This window comes from Tachysurus vachellii, chromosome 8 (assembly GCF_030014155.1).
Source record: "Tachysurus vachellii isolate PV-2020 chromosome 8, HZAU_Pvac_v1, whole genome shotgun sequence".
NCBI classification, from domain to species: domain Eukaryota; kingdom Metazoa; phylum Chordata; class Actinopteri; order Siluriformes; family Bagridae; genus Tachysurus; species Tachysurus vachellii.
Window position 1 is genome coordinate 19,840,969 of NC_083467.1, and position 16,058 is coordinate 19,857,026.

The 16,058-nt window shown below is 34.8% G+C and overlaps 1 protein-coding gene across 1 annotated transcript; it reads right to left on the minus strand.

The window, feature by feature from the left end:
- Nucleotides 1-790: 790 nt before the first annotated feature.
- On the minus strand, nucleotides 791-12,365 carry itgb2 (integrin, beta 2). The gene is made up of 16 exons (XM_060876825.1): nucleotides 12,268-12,365; nucleotides 10,739-10,790; nucleotides 10,523-10,614; nucleotides 9,243-9,447; nucleotides 8,910-9,080; nucleotides 7,765-8,006; nucleotides 6,673-6,831; nucleotides 6,463-6,558; nucleotides 6,267-6,356; nucleotides 5,925-6,059; nucleotides 5,540-5,727; nucleotides 3,116-3,348; nucleotides 2,806-3,022; nucleotides 2,116-2,321; nucleotides 1,471-1,637; nucleotides 791-1,273 (listed from the first exon to the last, which is right to left on the minus strand). Exons 2-16 carry the CDS (start codon nucleotides 10,785-10,787, stop codon nucleotides 1,205-1,207), a joined length of 2,319 nt encoding a protein of 772 aa, XP_060732808.1. The 5' UTR covers nucleotides 10,788-10,790; nucleotides 12,268-12,365; the 3' UTR covers nucleotides 791-1,204.
- Nucleotides 12,366-16,058: the final 3,693 nt, after the last annotated feature.

A 16,058-nucleotide genomic window follows, 5' to 3' on the forward strand; every position in this document is an offset into this window, starting at 1 on the left:
CCTTGTGAATGACATTGTTTATGAGAGGTGCTTTGGAAAACATATCGAGAGTATCTTTTCTGATTTATAACTTGCAAGTTATTCAATAACCTCTGACCTTACCACACACACACACACACCCTTTTGAAGTTGGGCACAAAGCTTAGAAGGATCACAACTGGTTAACTATTCACACATTCACAGACTTCATTTGTTGTTGTAAACAATTAACCAAAGCAATTGCTTGTTGTACTAAAAAATACAAACTCTTTTTTACCTATAATTTTGTTTCGGTATGATATGAGAATCATCCTACCTGTTTCTGGGACTGTGAATGTGTGTGATTGTCTCCTTGGCAGCAGAGTCTCAGCTAGTTTCACTCCTTGTTGTGAACTTCAGCCTCCAGTTCACCATTGCACCTCTCCTGATCCTCAGATTCATTAACTAGCTCTGCCGTGGAGGACTTGCCAGGGCAGGGCTCATTGCTGAGCTCTGGCCACTGGTGCCTCAGAGACCCTCTCCCCTTTCATTACAGAATTTACTGATTAGCTTCATGCCTCTCTTTTTGTGTGTTCAATATAGAAAACAACTAAATGTACATTTTTAATCTAGTAAACTCCTCATTTCTCACCTAATTAGATTTCACTGGATAAGTCATAACAATTACTAGATAACGTGTTAGGAGAAATAACCGAATATTAAACTGGGATAAATTGGCATGATTTAAAGAAACTAATGACTTTCTGAATTCTGTCATATAAGAACAACAACTTTGTCCTTTTCCTCTGGAAGTGAAACATCAACCATTACGTAAAAGTCAAAAACTTTATTTAAATATTAATTTCAAGTACACACAAAAGATCATACAAAAGTCATAGCTGTTAATTATTTACAATGAGCTGATACTGAACAACAATTTAATAATGTCGATTAAAACACTGAATATTTATATGCTGAATAAGCAATAACACATGAGCAAAATACAAAATGTCACAGCCACAAAACAATTCCCAGAGGATCTCAATCCAAGTCCCTGAGAAGCAATCACAGGCTACAGAACACTGATTACTGTGCTCAGGTGTTCAAGTAACAGTGTTATTTTCCCAGCACAGAGGAAGGTGCAAAATGTGGACTGGAAGAGCATGCTAAAGTATTGGATTAGAAATGTGTAATCCATTTAATGGATTTATTTTAAACAACTTGGTTCAAGTAATCCAGTACTACCTTAGGAGTCTCCAGTAAATGCTGGATTTGCCACAGTTGTGGTTGCTTTCTGAAATAATGGATTTTCACTCTGGAGGGAGAGAGAGAGAGAGAGAGAGAGAGAGAGAGAGAGAGAGAGAGAGAGAGAGAGAGAGAGAGGGTTATGTTTAGGGTTAGCTAAAAAAAAAGTGCAATTCAACATTAATTAAATTAAATGTATTATTTATTTATTTATTGCCATTAAATACCATTAATATGCATTGTACACCCTAAAAATATAAAACATACTTTTGCCCATTGACGGCGCTGTGCTTCCTTTTCAAACCTCTTCCACTCTTTGAGGTCATTTATATAAAATATTGCTTTAATGAGGATGAGGATTAGAAGTCCAATCAATGCCACGGCAGCAAGGGATCCACCCACTATGAGTCCAACATTTGGCCCCTGAGGACATTCTATTACACAGAATTGTACAGAGATAATAAAATGATAAGTTTTACATACGTGATTACAAGAAAATTTAGACACACTAAATCAAAGTCTGTTTTGGTTTAGCTGCATTTGAAAATTTGTGCAACAATCAATCACTGTAGAAATGTGTAAATCTGAAGAAATTAATATTTTGGTAATAAGAAATAAGGTTATATAGTACACATAAAATACAGTTCGTAGTGATTCACAGCATGAAAATAACAAGTGAATAGACTTTACTACTGATACTGAATACCGTTGAAGCTGTTTTTCTGAAAAAACATATTAATGGCAGACAGCTGGATATAGCTTTTGGATATTAAATAATAAAATGTTAATTAAGAGATTGTGGCAAAGAGCTGCTTAACATTTTGTACATGATTATTGAAAATGTTGCAAGCCACCATTTGATGATACTAAGCCACAATTACAAACATGGTCACTGTGCTTTATTAGATTTACCTCTGTCCTTGAGGACCTTTACAAAATATTTGTCAAATCCATCTTGTTCAGTCATTGAGAAGATCATCCGGCAGCCCAGGCTGTCCTTCACTTGACACTGATTTTTTGAAAGTTTTTCCTCTACTGTAACCTTAAGGTGTTTGCAGGATGATGCGCAGGTCTTCTCTAATGGCCCTGTCCCAAATGCATTGCATTCAACACAGCTCCTAATGTTTAAAAAAGGGATATGAATAGCAGTATTGGAAATTAATGCATGAAACATTTGTAGAAACAGGTCTGTGGATGGGTCCAGTCCATGAATTTGAATTACTGTACTTGAGTCAACATGATTAAGAACCATATAACAGTGACAAAATTTTTAGATAGTCTATTTTTATTAATTATTCTTCAGAGTCAACATTTTCAGTAGAATGACAAAAGATATCATAAGATGTTATTCTATGTATAATCCTTTAATAATCTGGATTATTTTATAATCCCTCACAATTCCTATTAAAATATATAGACAGGCCAATCAAACATCATAAACTGGTCTACCCAAATAAAATTAAAAGTAAAGGACCATCAAAAGATAGCTGATATATTGCAGAGTACTTACTATCCTAATCAATTGTTATGCTTTTAATATGTAAAAGGATTAAAGGCTGTGGCGCATGATAGATGTTGAAGGTAGTCTGAAGTTTCTCTTACCCTGACTCTTGGCATGGCAGTTTGCACGTGAGACATGTTTCACACGTATGTCCGCTGTATAACCCCTGACATTCACACTTGTTGCACAGACATTTACCACGTCCATGACACACGGTTTCTCCTGTCAGGCAACTTTCATTAGATTTCTTGCACTGACAGGCTGTTCCTTCATAGCCTTCATAGCATTTACATTCTCCACACCTGCAATCCCCTCGACCTGAGGAAAATTCATAAATTCGATGTGAATGCCTGTTTGATGTGCTGGGTGTGAAACCTCTTTTGGTATGTATATGTGTGTGTGTGTCAGTACCTCCACACAGTCTGTTGCCGTCTTTTTCACAATGTTCATCATCGCATTCACAGTGAGGACCGTAATAGGTTTTGCCCCCCTCGGTTTGGTGGCACTTGCACAATCCACACTCGCAGTCTCCACGGCCCTCACACTCTGTCCCATTTTTTTTGCGGCACTGTTCCTTCAGAGCGGCCTCATCTTTGTTATCCAAGTCGCACTCACACCGCTGCCCCAGGAAACCAGAATTACAACTAAGGAGGGAAAGAACCATGAAGTATTATATGTAAACACTGTTTGTTCATTGTGAATAAGATAGATGCTCAGGACACAATTTTAGTACAGTGTAACCTAGTGCAGTGTAATTATTGAAATTCAATTTTTTTTGATATATGATATATGATTTGGTAGTGCAGACTGTGCCTTCAACATGGAGAATGTGGAACTGATAAAAGTGGGTAAAATTTGAAGAACTTGGGTCGGAAGTTCTGGGAAGCTTCTTTTAATGCTGGATAGTCCGACCCCTTAATAAAGACTATAGTAACATTATGCTTGCTAATTTACAGAAAAAAATGCATCAAATCAATTTAGGAGGAATTACATTATGCAGACAGACAACAATCCAAACACATTGCCAATACAACTAAGAACTTCATCAGGGAAGGTTTTTTTCTGGTCAAGTCAATCAACAGACGAGGAAACTGAAGTGAGAAATCGACAAAACAAAGAACACCCGAATGATGCTGTAGAAGTATAATCCTGGATAAAAATCACAAAATAAGAATGTATCAGTTTGTTGATGTCAGTGGGACACTGATATGATGCAGATATTACAAGAAAGGGATATGTACGGTGGCCGGGAAGTGCAAAACAAATTAACAAAGCCCAAACCAAATTAACAAAACCGAAAACACATTAACAAAACCCAAACCAAATTAACAAAACCCAAACCAAATTAACAAAACCCAAACCAAATTAACAAATTCGAAAACACGACAAGTCAGACAACCCAGAAACGGTAGTGTATCGTTTTTTGAATGGAAACTTACCGATCATTGGACAAGACACCTGTCACTCAAGATATACAGGTATGGAATCTTATGTGTAATGTGTAAAGTTCTCCGTTTAAATAAAGTTCTCCGTTCAAGAAAATAACAGAATTAATCCACAGTAATCCATTCCATCCATCCATTCCAACTTTTCCCTGTGGCAGACTGTTGAACTTCATGTATACTTTGAGTGACAGGTGTCTTGTCCAATCACAAACTATACCAACCGCTTCCGGGTTGTCTGAAATGTCGTTGTGTTTTCTGATTTGTTCATTTGTTTTCTGATTTGTTAATTTGTTTTCTGATTTGTTAATGTGTTTTCTGATTTGTTAATTTGTTTTCTGATTTGTTAATGTGTTTTCTGATTTGTTAATGTGTTTTCTGATTTGTTAATGTGTTTCATGCACCGATTCAGACAACCCGGAAGCGGTAGGTATCGTTTGTGAATGGAAACTTACCGATCATTGGACAAGACAACTGTCATTAAAGATATAAAGGTGAATGAAAGGTGTCTCGTCCGATGATGGTAAGTTTCCATTAACAAATTATACCAACCGCTTCCGGGTTGTCTGACTTGTTAATGTGTTTTCGGTTTTGTTAATTTGGTTTGGGTTTTGTTAATTTGGTTTGGGTTTTGTTAATTTGGTTTGGGTTTTGTTAATGTGTTTTCGGTTTTGTTAATTTGGTTTGGGTTTTGTTAATTTGGTTTGGGTTTTGTTAATTTGGTTTGGGTTTTGTTAATGTGTTTTCGGTTTTGTTAATTTGGTTTGGGTTTTGTTAATTTGGTTTGGGTTTTGTTAATGTGTTTTCGGTTTTGTTAATTTGGTTTGGGTTTTGTTAATTTGGTTTGGGTTTTGTTAATTTGGTTTGGGTTTTGTTAATGTGTTTTCGGTTTTGTTAATTTGGTTTGGGTTTTGTTAATTTGGTTTGGGTTTTGTTAATTTGGTTTGGGTTTTGTTAATGTGTTTTCGGTTTTGTTAATTTGGTTTGGGTTTTGTTAATTTGGTTTGGGTTTTGTTAATGTGTTTTCGGTTTTGTTAATTTGGTTTAGGTTTTGTTAATTTGGTTTGGGTTTTGTTAATTTGTTTTGCACTTCCCGGCCACCGTAGATATGTGTAATGAAGAAACCACATATGAAGTGTTATTTACATTCATTTACTCCTAAACTGTTTGTTCCAGTACTTGTGCTTTTTGTGGTTTCCCACCAAAGCTACAATGTCCTAATTTACTTAACACATACATCTAGATGTAGACTAAAGCTTCAGCTAAAAGAAGTAAATGGCATGAATTATGAATTACACTAATTGATAAATTAGCAAGAACAAAAATTCCAGCACCGCCAATAACAGCAAATGAACAACAGAAGATCAGAACAGAAGATGAGATTGTCCCGTACCTGCATGTGCCACAGCTAATTTTGCCTTTATTATTACAGTACTCATGCACAACATCCTGATTGTCGCACTCACACTTGCATCGTGTTTTAACCGAAACCAGCAGTTTTTCATTGAACCCCAATAGACTTATGTTGAAAGTCTCATTCTCTAGGCATGTGTCTGCCTTTACAATCACATTGAAAGTCACCTGAAGAGAAAAAAACACAAGGACGCTGCTAAGCAGGATGTGACATGATATATTTATGGGAAATACAGTGTATGCATACATAATTCATGTTGTTCATAATTCATGATGCATATGTAATAGTGATGCATATGTTTAGATGAATATTACATAGATCTATTAATAGCCTGAATGCTGGTGTGTGTGCTGTGTAATGTTACCTCATTACCAATGGCGACATTATTGCATATCCCCTTATAACTATTCTTTTGTCCACCTTCACAGTTAGATGTGAATGTTACTGATATGCCTTTTGGGAGTCCCTCATGGGTTACAATTATATTAGAGGAGAGTTTCTGTAAGAATAATAGCAGATAATAATCATAATTTGTAGAAAATATCATAATATCGTATAATAATCAGAAAAATTCAAAGAAAAAAACTTCTTAGATCGATAGATATATATACACATAGATAGATAGATACTGTATATAGTTATATAGTTAATACAAAGAAATGTCACTGATTATATGTGAAGGTTTGTAAAAAGAAACATTCCTTACATTGTATGCATCCTCAATTAGTTTTACCACATTGCTTGAATCTTTACTTAGTACTCCAACTACTGATTTAGGAATTAGTTTACTCAGCTCCTTGAGAAGAAAACATCCTTATATCAAAAACATTTTATATCACAAAGGATATTGCTTATATTAATATTTATTGATTCAATTAAAAAACTAAGAGAATATCACTCACTTTATATATTTGTGAAACATCTTCGGTTACAGCAAAAATAGGCTGTATATTTTGCGCTTCCAAATTCCTGGCAATCTGACCAACAGATGGATAATCCTGACAGAGACAGGTAAATTAAGACACTTATTTTATTTAAGGAAATACTTTCAAGAAAACATTGAAGCTTTCAAAGATTTTCTATTCCTCTACTTCAGGAGTATTCAGACATACCCAAGTGTTGCTCTTGCTATACATGTTGCGAGTATCTAGCTGACAAGTCTCTTGGTTGGGTTCCAGAATCCCAGCAAGTTTCCCATCACCTGCCATGTGGAAGCCAGCATCAGTGGCCAGCACCAGCAGCCGTGTGCTGTTTCCCCAGCCAATCTTATCCTGTGCATGATACAAAAAAGGTACTACTGCATGACTGTATGACTATTTCTGTGTCAGTCTGGGGAAACCCTATATACTGTATGACCCTGTGGGTGAATGCTTAAAAAAAAAAAAAAAAAAAGCCACAAATAAGCAAAATATTGAGTCAGTAATATAGTTTGACAGAACTGATTAAATTATCCAGTTAGTATTACCCAAGTTTGAGGAGAGAATGAGGCAGTAATGTTGGTTTACAAGTAAATTAGGCTGTAAATACTTTTGGGGCAAAAATAGTGGCTCAAGAACAAAAGAAAAATCCAACAGCAGCCCACAAGCATCTCCTGACCAACCTGAACACCCTGGAGCTATTCTGCCAAGAGGAATATGAGCCAAACTCTCTTTGTAACTGTGTACAAAGATGCTATATGTAGCTCCAAAGCCATAAAGCTGTTACTGCAACATAAATTGGCTCAAGAAAATATTCTTTGTAAGGGTTTAATTCTTATGCAAGCAAGAATTTTCAAAAACAACAGTGTCACCAAACAATAACTTACTTTGAGTTCCAGTGTTTGTATCTAACCTACAAAACCGATCATATTGCAGCATCACAATGCAAAAAAATCTTGGAGATTTTGTCCTGTAAAATTGTCAGGAACTGCTAATCTCTATATTTATATATATCTGCATTCTTTTATGCATTGTGAAGATGCCAAAATATAGGCTGATTGAATGACTGGAAAACTGACGTACAGGATTGTGTATGTGTGTGTGTGTGTGTGTGTGTGTGTGTGTGTGTGTGTGTGTGTGTGTGAAAATGTCCTAATTTGACCAAATGAAGGGCCGACACGATTGTATAAAAGGAACTTTGTATAAAGCAATTGTATAAAATATTGAACCATGAAAATATATTATAAATGTCTCAAGATGTCTATAAACTATTATAAGTAGTCTCACCACACAGGTGATAACTTGCATCATGGCATCAAGACCTCCCTCTGGGATGTCCAAGTTCCCAGATATATTCTGTTGAGAGACCAAATCATTGAATTTTTTCACATCCTGTGTCAGACTGAGTACATGCTGAAAGCCAAATGCCGGCTGACATTTCACTTCAGAGGCCGGACAAGGCTTTTTTAACTTCTCTTCGGATGTGTCCGTGAATGGAAGAACTGTTTTATCTACAAATGAGCCAAAGCCTGCAAGAATAAACTACATGTTAATGACATGCACCTGGCATCTTAGGATTAAAACAGATATAGTCATGTTAAAAGAAAAAATCCACCCTGAACAACTTGTGTATTAATGTTTTAAATTCATCTTGATTTATTTTATAATGAAATTCTGAACTGACCATTTTTATTTAAATGGTCTACATGTTGATCTATATACGTTATACAATTTTTTATGTCTTTTATGGCTTTGGACATTATATACCACTTCATTGCAGCAGCATACATTCTCATCTGCAAATACTCTCATTCTTGTCAACTTGTGAATCGTTAATGAGCTGAACTTATTTTGGTGTAACTTAAAGTAACTGTGTCATATATCTTGAATTGCATTGTAAGACTTTGGGTACAATATCCTCTGTCTCCACTGTTTCTATGTTGGATTTCTCATTAATGTGCAAACTTGGGAATTGGTGAATGAAAAAAGCTCTTGCTTTTTATTAGGAGCTACGACTTAAACTTAACTTTTATCCCTTACTGTATGTCTAAGATCACTGAAAATGTTCCTCGTACTAATCTCCACTGTAACTTCGCTAGCAGTGTCTCCTTGTGATGAAAACAAATTCTACAATTCTAAAAAAAAATTGCACAATAGTGAAAATATGTCTGTTTTCATGTTGTATAGCACAGTACATGAAATAATCAGACACAATAAATTATATTGTCTGATTATTTTTATTTTTATTGATTGTACCAACACAGTAAGCACCCCCCCCCCCCCACACACACACCTCCATTAGCTTGGTAAACCACCCGTTACTGACCCTGAGTCACATCTTATATTTGAACATCTTATATTTAAAGATAGACATATTTAATGTGTTACAGGGTGATGTTTTCTTTTACTCTACTTATCATATGTTCTTTTACCTATCCTTGCATTTCCAGTAATGCGCTGCAAGTTTTCAAGTATCTTTATTCCCAGGCTTTTCACATTATTCAAGTCATCACCCATTGAGTAGGACAAATCCATCAGATAGTACAAATCAACAGGGTAACCCTCTGCCCTTTTAAATTTGAGATCAAAGGCATAGGCATGTCCTGAAAAACAAAATTTATTTCAAACTTTCAAGCAAGATTTTGTTATTTAATCAACACACCTTATAAGTCCACATAAGCACACTGATTACTTCATTTGGAGCATAGGATGGCCCTGTTTTAAAGTAGATCTTTATATTGTTCTGCCATTTTTAGGTAACATACCTGGTCGTAAATTGAGTTCAATTTCTTGTGGCTGCAACTGAACTGCATTTTTAGTCTTGTCTGTTGTGCTTGTCAGTGGTTTGTTCCGAATGTTTCTTAAGTCACTGGGTGGGTTGATTATCTTTTTCTCTGGGCAGCCTTTTTTTAGAAGGTTGCTCTCTGTGTCACATCGTACTGCTTCCGGCTCTCCAGGCTTGGTGAAATTCTGTGTTATTAAAATATCAAGAACCATTCTTAATGCAAAGCCCATGGCATATAAAGTAGATTGTAATAAGTGAAATAAATGTGCCAGTGAAATAACTTTGGAAAATGTGGAATTGTAGAGCATGGTCATGTTAACAGTAAACTGAATGGATCCACAAAGTAATCAGTTTTATTGTTTTTTCCTTTGATAAAATGATCAGTGATGAGTATAATGAGGTTACTTTATAGCTCTTCATGATATTAAAGCATTTCAGTCAGGCTAGAGTAAAAATTTCTGTATAAATAACATTAATTCATTCATTCATTCATCTTCTACCGCTTATCCGAACTACCTCGGGTCACGGGGAGCCTGTGCCTATCTCAGGCGTCATCGGGCATCAAGGCAGGATACACCCTAGATGGAGTGCCAACCCATCACAGGGCACAAACACACTCTCATTCACTCACGCAATCACACACTACGGACAATTTTCCAGAGATGCCAATCAACCTACCATGCATGTCTTTGGACCGGGGGAGGAAACCGGAGTACCCGGAGGAAACCCCCGAGGCACGGGGAGAACATGCAAACTCCACACACACAAGGTGGAGGCGGGAATCGAACCCCGACCCTGGAGGTGTGAGGCGAATGTGCTAACCACTAAGCCACCGTGCCCCCCATAACATTAATTTAATTTAATTTAATTTAATTTAATTTAATTTAATTTAATTTAATTTAATTTAATTTAATTTAATTTTTATTTATTTTATTTTATTTTTTGATCTCTGAGCAGAATCATAAAACATTTATTATTTTACGGTTCAGTTAATTTCTGTTTAATCCAGAAGATGTTATGCCATTAGATGTTATTCATTATGCACATTTCAAATCCTTTCATTATAAATTTAACGTTCATTTAATAAGAAACTGTCTACATAAATTTAACACCATGGTGTTCAAGGTGTTGAATTCATTAGCGTTTGTTATGAAATCGCTGGGATAATTCAGTACAGTGTTCATGGGAAGTTAATGTTAATGTCATCATATGCAGTAGAAATAGGTTATTAGTTTAATGTGTATATAATAGCCTACTCACCAAGTCCTGGCACCAAGTGCATCCTGGTCCAGACTTAATGCAGTCATTACATGTCACCACCAATGATTTTGCACATTCCTCCTGAGAGTAGACTGGTACAAAAAGTTTACATAAGATAACATGCATTTCCTCAGTTAGTTCAAACTAATCATACATTATGCACTGGATATAAATACATCAACTATCTAATTCATGGTCATATTAATTTAACTTTACCATGTTGTCCAAATAACAGCAGGAGAATGATCTTCGATACCTGTGGCATTTTCTGATGGAAAACATCACATTTTTTAATATTAATGATAAAACAACAATGGCAATTTACAGATCCTTTAAAAAAATAAAATGTGTGTACAAACAAAGGTGTATTTAACTATTTATATAACTTGCTTTAGTGAAGAACACTGTCTTATTGTTTATACTGTTTTTTTAACCCTTGTATGTTGTTCGGGTCTGTGGGACCCATATTCATAAACATAAAAAACTTTGCTTCCTTGTAAATTTGTTGATTTTTTCCCACTCATAACTTTTTTATTACATTTTATTAAAAAACAACAAAAAACTAGTAGCACTTTAATTAAAAAATGTGATGTAATAAAGGTAAAGGGCAAATATTAACCATATATGCTGTTTATATTGCTTGTAATTGGGATGAAGTAAACATCTGTAGAGTATTTTAACATTCAATTTTTGATTGTGTTGAATTAAAAACCCAAAAATGCATCGGGTCCACCAGACCCACGAACACTGGCTGAGTAACAAAAATACGAACAACAAGGGTTAACAAGGGTTAATTGACCTGATATAATGTCATTTATTATTAGATGACATTCATGTGCTTCATAATAATCCATCATTTTTTAACATAAGGTTGATCAACATGAAGTTGATAATAATATGTAATTTAAATGATTCAATGATTTAATAATGTTATCATAACAAAGATTAAAATTTTATCTATTTTCAAATTTTTCAAAAAGAACAATAACATAAAAAAATACAATAAAAGTACAAATCTGTAGGTACAAAACACCTCATAATTTTCACATGTAACTCCTTCACTTGACATTTAGCTGGCTTTGACATCTGCCTTTCTAACAGTGTAATTAGCTATTACAACCCACTCGATGAAGTTATTATTATTTTTTAATAATTTTTTTTTAACAATGAGATACGTGACAATAGTGTGAAAACAGACGGAAAGACCACTTTATGTCTAAGGTTTTGTGACATTTGATTGCATGTAGGAAGTGTTAAAACTGCATGTTGCAAAGAAGGGCGTTAGAAAGTTCTGCTCTGCACATCGCAACTGTGAACAGGAAATTGGTCACAAACTTATAGCTTTACATGTCTTGTAAAGTCATTAATTCCACTGATCATTTTCTACCACCCAATGACATGTTTTTCCACAATCACAACCACAAAACAAGACAGTGCAAACATTGAAATGTCCAAATATTTTACATACTTTCATTTTACTGGTAAAAAAAGCAAACAAACAAAAAATATATATGAGAGAGAGAGAGAGAGAGAGAGAGAGAGAGAGAGAGAGAGAGAGAGAAAAGAATGTTTCCACAGGACCTCAAAGATTCACAGGAAAACAAGTCAAACACTCCATCTAATTAATTAATGATTTCAATTTAATTCCTGGCTAAAACAAAAAAATATATAATAACACGAAAGCACTTAAGTTGCTAGCACTCGTTATTCATTATACCCAAATATATAATTAACTTCTTACTTACAGATGTTGAAATTATGTTTTTTTAGACAGTTCACTATGCAGTGTTCACTTCCTGTCACAAAAGACTGTTACTACAGCAGGCAAAATGAAGAGTGTATAAATGCAGCCTATTTGGCAAATAGGAAGCGGAGGAAGCAGACCGCCCTATGGGAGTGACATGCTACAGAGAAGTGAAAGAAAAAGTTTCAGACTGTTTAACAACCAAAACCCACCACAAAGCCATACTTTGAAGTTAGTGAACCCTATTTGTTTTGCATTAAATTTATGTTATAGGGACACTTGATCTTGATGAACATTTCTTTAGGACTTCATCTGGCCTAGTTTATTACTACACTAAGCAAGAACAAGGCAGCCTGCATTTCAATTATGTGATGTCTTTGAATGTGTACATGCCAAGAGGCAAAATTAGAAATCATTTCGTAAGCTTACAAAGCCTGAATGTATCTACACATGCAGCAATTGCAACACATACAGTAGCAGCCAAATGCGCAGACAGATAAAATGTGTAAACATTGCGCATGCAACAAACCTGACACAAGCAATAAGGATGATATCTTACCTGATAATATAGATACTTATTCCAAGTACCAGAATTATTCAAATACACCTTGTAGTTTTAAAGATATACTCATTTAAAATTAAACAAAAATAGGCCTAGAGTTGAACAGGTTGAGTAAATAGTCTAGTGTATGTCACAGTTCATTGGAAGAATGTAATGTTGCATTGTGAGGTATTGAAGGAAGCTACAGTGATGTGAAAGTGACTGATTTTTTATTTTTTTGAACATTTGTCACACTTTAATGTTTCAGATCATCAGACAAATTATTAAGGGAAAACAAAATCCAAACCCACATGCCCCTGTGTAAAAAAGTGCTTGCCCCTAAACCTTTTTTCCCCCCTTAATAAAAACTTTCATTTAAAAACTGCATGTTGTGTTTACTTGTATTATCTTTGATTAATATTTAAATTTGTTTGATGATCTGAAACATTAAAGTGTGACATGCAAAAAAGAAAAAACATCAGTCACTTTTGCAATCATCATTGGCTTCAGACAATTTAAAGCAGATAAAATCTATTAGACAGGAATTTCAGTTCTATTACAATTTATATATTCAAAGGTATCTTAATGACTTATACCTGACTCAGAACTTCATAATGTGCAGTAAGTCTGTCCTAAAGAATTTCACTACTTGAACAGCATTTTTTATATGAAATTTGTTGCTAAGATTTACAAATAAAAACAAAACACATTTAAATGATTTTAATTCAGTTCTATTTTACTTGTATAGCACTTTTAACTATGGCATTTTTCCAAAGAAGCAAACTTCAGCTGCAGTTTCAGTGAGTGTATGAACAGATTCCTTCTCTTATCTGATATTAAAATACATTAACACAATTTATGTTAATGCATGTTCAGTTATTTTTGTGGTGGAAGTAAAAAGAAGGAACCCCCTTTTTATATCTCGTACATGTTAAAGACAATCTGCAGGCTCTAGGGTAAAAAAACCCCAAATGAATACAAAATAAATCATTTATGACTGTCCCCAAAGTCTTCACACTCGTATGTAATTGAATGTTACAAGTTATGTTATTTCACAATTGCAGTCAACTTAAAACACGTACACTATGTCACGTACATCATATCAATCAGTATGTTAAAATAAATGTTGTGGTTTGATCCAGTTCCTAATTTTTCTCCCCATCACCAGGAAACAATTTAAAAACATAAGTACCATTGGGTGAAAAAGGCCAGAGTATGGCTTATCATACAATTAGCAGAAGTATCTCCTACACACCTCCTTATACAAACCATTCATAGATTACATATTTTGTAAACCCACATAGTATATTATTGTCTAACTAAAGTGTTAATAATTACAATAGTTATGATGAATTTTTATTTTTTGGTCTTTTTGATCTCCATGTCAGATGTCAATCTCTGTACAAGCTAGTTATCAGCCTATTATCTCACATTTTATTAATAGTTTCCCTTAAAGTGCATTTCCTCTTTCTTTAGAAATCGCTCTCAATGGGTTTTGCATTTTTATTTTTTATTTGTACTCACATTAACATTTACACTCTATACTTTTTTTTTCACATGGGAACGTGCACACACAAACACATGACATGCTATCTTTGCCATCCAATCACAAAAGTGATTTCTTTTCCTGGCTCACACATTTTTTCACAATATTAATTTGTAAAATTTCTGTAATTTTAAGAATGTCGTCAACTGTCAAAAACAAAAGCACGTGCACAATACTTACATTATTAAAAAATAAGATCTTCACACCTTCGGATTTTCCTAAGGGGTAAAATTCAAGTGAATTTACTTTCACTTTTCGTGTTGTCTAAATGTAACATCTGTTGCAATGTATACAGAGAGCTCAACCCCTAACTCTAGTGCTTTAGTTCTCAGGGTTAATCCCGTTCTTGCCTCTGCACACCTGTTCCTTATGTTTCTATAATTATTTGTCCTATTTATACCTGTTGTCTTGTTGTGTGTTTGCTGAGTTCTCGGCTTTTGTATCCGGTTTGGTTTCTTGCTTTTCGCGTTTTACATAAGTCTCGCCGTTTTGTCGATATCAATGCATTTGGGTCTGATTTTTTTTCTGAGGAGGCACCCGTTTCTGACAGTAGTACTCTATAGTCTACTCGTTTTTGGCGATTGGATTGAGCATGTATTTAAAATGTATGTTCTCTTTTCATGGTTTGTTATTCACCAATACACTGTAGCTATGTGTGTTTAACATGTTTGGTGTATGAATCCTGGAACTTTGCTTAATTCATAAAAATTAAAATGAACAGGGCTTTGGATTTAGTGCAATCTTTAAAGGCTGATACAATCTTAACGTTGACTTGAATGTCTGGCTACCACTGAATTATGGGACAAACTTAATAAAAGGAGGTCAATGCTCAGACATGGTTTCTTCAAAATCACCCCATGTTTAAAAGCTTCATTTTCTATTTTTCTCTCACCTTTTCCATTATTGTAATGATATGTAATAGTTATGTTAATGTGGTATTTGCCATTATTGGAATATTGCTGGAAGAGTGCTACTGTAAATCTTTTGGGTGTTTTCACAATTGCCACCAGATGGCATAATGATAACAGGAAACAACTTTACATTTGCCTTTTAGGTTTGATCATCTACTTTGGAAAACACAGCATCATACAAAGCTAACACATAATCACAATGACATATGCAAGAAGGGTGACCTAATATAAAAGTATACTATAATAGCTTGTTCCATACCGTAAAACACTATATAGCATACTTAAATATGCTATTTGTGGGATGTGGTAGCCTAGTGGTTAAGGTGTTGGGCTACCAATCGGAAGGTTGTGAGTTCGATTCCTACGTCCACCAATCTGCCACTGCTGGGCCCCTGAGCAAGGCCCTTAACCCTCAATTGCTCAGTTGTGTAAAAATGAGATAAAATGTAAGTCGCTCTGGATAAGGGCGTCTGCTAAATGCTGTAAATGTAAATGTAAATAAAGAACAGCCATTGTGCCACACAACTGCACCCCACCCCTTCCTGCCTCCACAACCCACTTTCACAACATTGCTTTTTATCACTTCCTCAAAGGATCTTCCCCAAACTGGTGATAGAAAAAAACACCACGATGTATGGAATGTCAAAACACTGAAGTGTTTTCCTCAAGGATTTTCCTTAATTATTTAAATACTGACAAGACTAATTAGAAGAGTGAGCAGTTGGCCATTGGTAGGTATAAAGCCCATATTCTTGTCAAGAAAGAAGCTATAATTCTGAAGCATCATTAGTTAT

Excerpts from the sequence above, each read along its gene's own strand:
- itgb2 (XM_060876825.1), bottom strand. The coding sequence starts at position 10,787 with ATGCCACAGGTATCGAAGATCATTCTCCTGCTGTTATTTGGACAACAT. Across the intron at positions 5,728-5,924 it reads ATGTCGCCATTGGTAATGAG|GTGACTTTCAATGTGATTGT; the intron begins GTAACATTACAC and ends TTTTCTCTTCAG. Across the intron at positions 2,322-2,805 it reads CTGCCATGCCAAGAGTCAGG|GAGCTGTGTTGAATGCAATG; the intron begins GTAAGAGAAACT and ends TTTAAACATTAG.